The 7203-nt window shown below is 40.7% G+C and overlaps 1 protein-coding gene across 1 annotated transcript; it reads right to left on the reverse strand.

Moving 5' to 3' along the window:
- Positions 1-225: 225 nt before the first annotated feature.
- On the reverse strand, positions 226-4182 carry nppc (natriuretic peptide C). Its single transcript, XM_007902402.2, has 3 exons — positions 3912-4182; positions 2727-2999; positions 226-489 (listed from the first exon to the last, which is right to left on the reverse strand). Exons 1-2 carry the CDS (start codon positions 3996-3998, stop codon positions 2751-2753), a joined length of 336 nt encoding a protein of 111 aa, XP_007900593.1. The 5' UTR covers positions 3999-4182; the 3' UTR covers positions 226-489; positions 2727-2750.
- Positions 4183-7203: the final 3021 nt, after the last annotated feature.

The following is a 7203-nucleotide window of genomic DNA, read 5'->3' on the forward strand; positions in this document are numbered from 1 at the left end:
AGAAAAAAGAAACCGCCACCAAAAAGCTTTTTTTAAGTGTTGTTCTGATAGTAATAAATAAAGAGTTTTTTTCAGACATTTTATGTGAAATGGAATTTAACACCCATTAGGACAAATGTTAGAAACTCTATTTGTTTGACCTGTAGTTCACCATCTATTCAGTTTTGTTGCATAAATAAATATATAATTTATGTTTTTATAAATTTATAGATTTATAAATATGTTTTTTATAAACATATAAATAGCTGAAACATAAATACATTTAGGCAGAAATGAAATAAAAACAATTTACAGGAGGACAGGTTTATATCTGCATTAGTTCCTACAACACTTTCCTTCACGCTCCTTGATGATAAAGATGCTGGTGATGTGGTTTGTCGTACCGGAAGGAATCCCGTTTCCTTTCTTGTTAAACAGATAACTGTACTATCGTAGGCGATGATGTGAAGCACGTGTCTACTGTTCAGAGTTCATCAGCAGCCCTGTGTCCTGCAAATCGGAACACACAACATGTTAAGCGAGAGGACTCGGGTTTGATTCTCAGGTGGGGCGAAACCTTAGGCAAGTTTCCTTACTCCACACACCTCTGTTTATCTAATGGGGACATTTTAGTCGATTGGTTCATCGCTTTTTTGATAATCCCTTCAAATCCATGACTGTTTGTGGGACACTGCTGTGCGCAATTGGCTGCCATGTTTCACCCAAAAAATATGCAGTCAATTCATTTGACAGTATATCCTGTCAAGTACTTTGAGATGTCTCGAAGATGTGATAAGGCTCTATATCAAATGTAAGGATTATTATTATTAATCAGCTTGTCGCTTATATTAACAACTATTGCCTTTTATATTGCGCCTCATCACTTCATTGAGTCGTTTCAAAGCGCTTCACTGGATTTTACTGAAACAAAGTGACTGCGTAGCTGAATGTGGCAGCCAATTTGTGCACAGCAATGCCTCACTAATAACCATCAAGATAGTGATCAATTTTATTTGGGGTATAGGGGAGGTTTGTCAAGCTGGACAAAGCGAGAGAGAGAGAAATTCCCTTGTCTTTTCGAATAGTGTCATGGGATCTTTAGTGTCCACCTGACCAGACAGACGAGGCCTCGGTTTAACGTCTCATGGAAGGGCGGATAGAGAATCAAACGCGATATAGGTGCACACAAGAAAGCTGTAAAATGTGCATAACATATTGCAAAACTTCTTATCTACAATTTGCAGGTCGGTTGCATTGACGATGACTCGCACCCCACATGGATGCTGCTTGCTGTGACTAGTGTGTGATGTGACCCTCCTTTATCTAACCTGGCTGCTGTGTCTGAGTCCGAGTTAGAGCAAACACCCAACTTTAAGGGGGTTTAAAACGAGAGGCTGGAAAACCCTTATTAAAAAGCAATGATCAGTTATTTACAGACAGCTATTAACTGGGCAAATTCACTTCCCAGTCAGCAATAAATGCCTGGATACTTCAATCAGGGTCTCCACACATTGGGCAAAAAGGCACAGGTAGATAACCAAATATACAGTCAATACACTTTACAGTATATTCTCTGAAACACTTTGAGACATCTCGAAGACATGATAAAGCGCTATATCAAATGCAAGGATTGTTATTAATGATGTCTGCTGGGCTGTATAAAAGAAAACTTTGGAAACTCTATTTCTTTTTTCCCCCTTTACTGAATGTAGACTCTTTTCTTCCCTGTTTCTCTCTCTGGCATCCCTACCTCTCTAGAGTCGCTCCTCTGCTCTGTGCTCTCCCATACCAAGTGTAAGGATTATTATTGTTATTGAAAATATCTATGTTTCTAACTATTTATGCAACCCCAGGTTTGTCCATCCACCTGCCTGTCTCTTGGTCTATAACATATCTATCTCACTCACTATTCCGCTCACTCACTCCTGGGCAGCACACACACACACACACACACACACACACAAAATCAGAGGAAACTGACTTTGAAACAAAAGACTATCAAAAATTCAATTTATCTGAAAGCTTGAAATGGGAAAGAAATAGCATGCGATCAAGTTCCTACGTTCTTTTCTAAGAAGACGTGCTTCTTCTCATCACTTTAATTCCATTTAAATTTTAAAGTTACATTTTTAACGCGAAGTCATCTGGGAATCCCGGATCACTCTCAGATTGCACATCAAACTTCCCTTTGAACCCCAACGTTTAGTTCCAGTGGCTCTTTTCCCCTGGCTTTACTGAATCTAAACTATTTTCCTCCTCTCTCTCTCTCTCTCTCATCACCTCTCTCGCTTGAATCTCTACTCTGTGACCCTTTCACCTCCTCCCAGTTCGAGGATGTGTGGCTTTGCAATATTTGCTCCATTTATATTTACACTTTGGAGTGTATATTACAAAGGTGCATAAGAAGCCTGTGCAGGTGTGTGTGTGTGTGTGTGTAATATATATATATAACATCCTATTAAATGTTGGGAAACTGTCACAGCATTATTTTTCAGAATGAGTCGCTTCCAGTCCCTGTCTGTGTCTCTGTCTGGAAAAAAAAATGCTGTGATTTCTTCTGATCGCCCCCACAGCCTCTTTAGGAATGAACTCGTCGTCCCAGTGGAGAAGCAAACACTGCGGTCGGCTTGTGGCAAAATAAAAAAAAAGTGTATCCCCCCCCCCTCCCCCTTATGTTGGTGGTGGGAGGAGGAGGGTGTGAAAATGAGATGATTGTACAATGTAAATGAAACGGTTGCAACACTCACTTGCGGACGCGAAGTGGCGCCCGATTAACAGCCCAGTGTGGAAATGGTTCCAATTCTGTCCAGTTTACGGCGGTAGCAGCTGTGGGTGCTGGGCTTCTTCATCGTCCTGGGTTTATCCCCGACCAGCCGTGCCCAGGCCCTCCTGGATTTGGTGTCGTATCTGAGATCCCGCAGAGGTCGGACTTGAACCTCACCTTTCAGCTCTGCAATGGCTTCTCTTTCATGCGAGGAAAGGCTATGGGCTATTTGCTCATCCAGTAGCTGTGTGAGATCCTGGAGCAAAAGACACGGGAAGTGGGAAATCTTCTATTACAGCATTGTGATGTCCTGTTGCATTTCATTTCTTTTTATGTTATTGCATATTATATTATATTATATTATATTATATTATATTATATTAGACAGTGGTTATTGTATTAAAGCCACAAATGCCAGTGTATTTATTACAATATTAATAAAAATAAGCCTTGCATTTGATATACAGCCTGGTCACGCCTTCCAGACGTCTCAAAGCACTTCACAGGATATTCTTTAAAGAAGATTGACTGTATATTTGAGGGCGAAACACGAGACATTAAGCGTTCCGAGATGCCGTCTGGCGTGAAGGGCGCTGTATAAATGCAAGTTGTTGTTGACATTGTACCTGACAACAGGTACAATAAGCGAGACGTTATACCTGAATGTTACCAAAAATCCATCTCAGTATTGGACAGTGGATCGTTTCCACTTATCCATCAAAACTTTGTTATCGCCTGCTACCTACATAACACTGGATCTTCATTTGAGAGGAGAGGAAAGATAGCGAGATTTTTTTTTTATTGACATTTTATGAAAAATAAGAGATTTATTTTAGCGAATACATACCAAGTAAAATCCACCTGTTTTAAGCAAAATTGAAATAGGGTAAAATGAAATTTGACAGAAGCAGTTTGACCATGCAGAAGAGAACATGTTAACACAAAAAAAATCCTTACTTACCCCCCCACCCTCAATCAAACGTGAAAACGCAGCGAAAGATTATTACTAAATGCCCAAGGGTTGTCCCATTGTGGGTTCTAACCCATTGAGTTGCCAACATTGGAATAAAAAGTCTTTATACGAGCACACTGTGTCTACTTGTCAGCACTTGGAGGCAGATTACAACATTTCTCTAGTTCTAACAGTTATAACATATCACCAGCTTACTTGTATGTCAAACAAGGGTTTAGCTTCCATCCTCACAGACAGGAGAGCCACGGATAGTCCACAGAGCACAAGCCAGAAGATCTTCATGTTCTCCTCTACTTTGGACCGAAAGTGTGCGAGTTCTGGCTGCACCTGGAGACAGCACAGTCAGACTTGGTTGTGGTGCTTTTGCCGATCTCTCTGCCTGTGGATCAAGTCTCCTCTGCTCTTTCCTTTCCCAACTCCCTTTCAAAGCTTTTTATAAGATCAAATGACGTCAGTAGATTGGAAGTTGCTGGGAACAATCAGGAAAGAGAGAAGGAAACACGCCTTTTATTTACATCATCTATTTTTGTGACCCCCCCACCCCCCTTCCTCCCTCCTCCCCCCTCTCCTCCTCTCCCTAGTGCCCCGACAATTGGCTGTAAAATTGTTCTGAGATGTGACATTTCTCCAACAGGGTTCCAACTGAACCAATTGAACACAACAAAATGCCCATCTGAATGGAAACTTTTTTTGTCCCGAACCCAGAGTTCTTAAGCAGGGACTTGCATCACTCAGATGGATGTCTGGACTGTGTTGAGAGCCGTGTAGTTAGAATGCAACTATAGATTTTTTTTAACTTAAAGATATTTTTCTCCCCCACACACCCTCTCACCTGATCTCTCCGCCCCCACACACACAAAAAAATCACCTCCAAATGAAGCAGGCACTTAAACCACAGAGTTGATAGCTGAATTGTTATTATTATTAAAAAAGATATATTTCAATTGTATTTCCACTTTCTTTCTGAATGATAAATTAACTAATGGTTCACAGTGAATGTGACATCTATGCCATGACAACAGTAAATCAGACAGGATTATGGTGCTGAGCAAACGGGGACAAGTCAGTTCTCTGGCTGTAAATTAACAATGATCAACGTGTTTCTGTGCCTTTAGAATAACTCAGTTATGTTAAAAATTAAGTTCAAAAAATAACGTCGTTATGTTATCCTTAAAAACACTCATGGTTCAAGATTTCAATCCAGTTGTGTTAGATGTTAGATACAGTTTATGTCTTAAATGTACACTGCAACCTGAGGTGCAGGAGCCTGATGTCTACATGACGGATGTCGGAAGAGCAATAATCCATAAAGAAATTGATTACTAACGTAAAGAAACGTGATTATTTGTCAATTCTGGGATCCAATCGCCACAAAGAGATTATTTTAATGTTTTTTTACTATAAAAGCAATGTACCTGAGAAATTGATGAGTGGGGTGGGGGAGGGGTGTCCTTGCTTAAACACACCCATTTGTGCTTAAATGAACCTTCATATTACTGCATTAAACATAATAATAATATTATTAATAATGATAATCTGATGCCTAAACCTTCTGATGCCTGGGAGCTTTGAGAAGTCTCGAAGGCGGCAAGTGCAAGGATTATTGTTATTAATAATAATAATCCTTGCATTTGTCATCTTTGAGACGTCTCAAAGCGCTTCACAGAATATACTGGGGGGGGGGTTTTGCGGAGAAATTAATCAAAATAAAACAATAGTAATAATAATAATGATAAAACATGCATACATTCAAATAAAAGCCTTAATATCTGGAAGATAAATCTGTTTTTCATCTGATCAGTGTACTTACTATATCTTGTGCTTTCTCTTCGCGTAAAACCCAGCAACTGAAAAACAAATCTGCAACACTGAGACATTAGCAAATTGAAATAACGGTGTATATTTCTCTACAAATGTTTAAGGCATCAGGAAAATGCAGTATACGGGAAAACGTGCAGGAGCTGTTTAATTTAAAGTGGTTATGATTCACAGGTTAACAAATCCATGTTAAAGCCCATTAACAAATCTCATCACATGAAGCAGAGCGGCGCTGCCACTAAATTGTAGAAACAGAGAGATGGAGAGAGTTAGGGCGCCGCAACTTTTCCTGATGGCTTTTTGTGAGATCTTTCTGCTCGTTATCGAACCCCTGGGGATAAGGTTGTCCATCAAAGGAGCAGCGATTTCGCCCCAGCAACATGCTCTTTGTAGCATTAGCCTTTGACTATTTCCATTCCCCTGTTCACAAAAAATACTCTCAGGACACAGTGATGGTTGAAATCTGGTCCCCTTTGACAACTGTATCGTACGACCTTTTTCAATTTTCCAATCTTGATTTGCTCCTTCAGGTTGTGTAATAAAACACAGTTGTAAAAAAACACGAGAGGCCTATCTCTGATACGGTGGTTGAACGCTTTTTCTTTTTTTAAAAAAAAAGATTTGGTGACTTGGCAGCTATCTCTCTCTGAGCCCATCAGCGAGGATGGACAGAGCACGTTCACAAGGCAGTTGCTTAAGAAGTGTTTCATGTACCGAGGACGGGATATCAGGTCAACAGATAGGAGAGGGGGAAACAAGACAACAGAGGGGGATGTGGGGTGTGGGGAGTACATGGTCAAAAAAAGGGTCGAGGGAGGCTCTTGTGCGGTACAAATGGAATAATTGAACCAAGTGACTCAAAGTGTGGTTGCAGTATAGTCTGTGCAATCCTATCTAACAGGTTCCCACCGGGATAGTCGGGCAGAAACAAACCCAACCCTCCTCTGACATGGATTCAAGCAGTTATGTCCTTACACGCACAATTAGCGCTGCAAAGAAAATACAGCGACACACACACACCACAGCAACAGTAACAAAAAAAAATACTATTTATTTTGAGTCTACATTTGACGCAAGGTTGAGTCTGCACGACTCGTCGCCCACAAAATATTCACTTTGCGGGATATTCTGGGAAGCGCTTTGAGCCGCCTCGAAAACGGGGTGAGGCGCTGTATCAAAATGCAAGGATGGCACTTATTATTTAGCCATCGTCTGTCTGTCTGTCTGTCTGTCTGGGATTTTTTTTTCATTTTAAATTTTCTTGATGTCATTTCTCCCCTCCCAACAACTCCCCCCCCCACCCCACCCCACCCCCCCAAAAAAAAAACAACACAGAGAAAACAATTCGGCTTTTCAACGTGTTTAGAGGTAGTGTCGACCTATCTCCTTTGAGTCGGGTTCTCTGCTTTCTGGGGAGTATTGTATGGAGAATGATGGATTGAATTGAACCCTCGGTGAGAGCGAACCCCCATGAATGCAAAATGCAATCACCCCGAATTCAAACATTGCATTACGTGTTTCAAAGTTCAAAAAAGTTCATTGTGTGCGCAAAATGGTGCAAAATTGTACAACTCTATTTTCGCCCACAAAATAAAGTGTGCAGTCAATTGACTTTACAGCATAATCTGCGAAACGCCTTTGAGACGTCTCAACGACGTGATACGGCGCT

This window comes from Callorhinchus milii, unplaced genomic scaffold (assembly GCF_018977255.1).
Source record: "Callorhinchus milii isolate IMCB2004 unplaced genomic scaffold, IMCB_Cmil_1.0 Scaffold11, whole genome shotgun sequence".
Lineage (NCBI taxonomy): Eukaryota > Metazoa > Chordata > Chondrichthyes > Chimaeriformes > Callorhinchidae > Callorhinchus > Callorhinchus milii.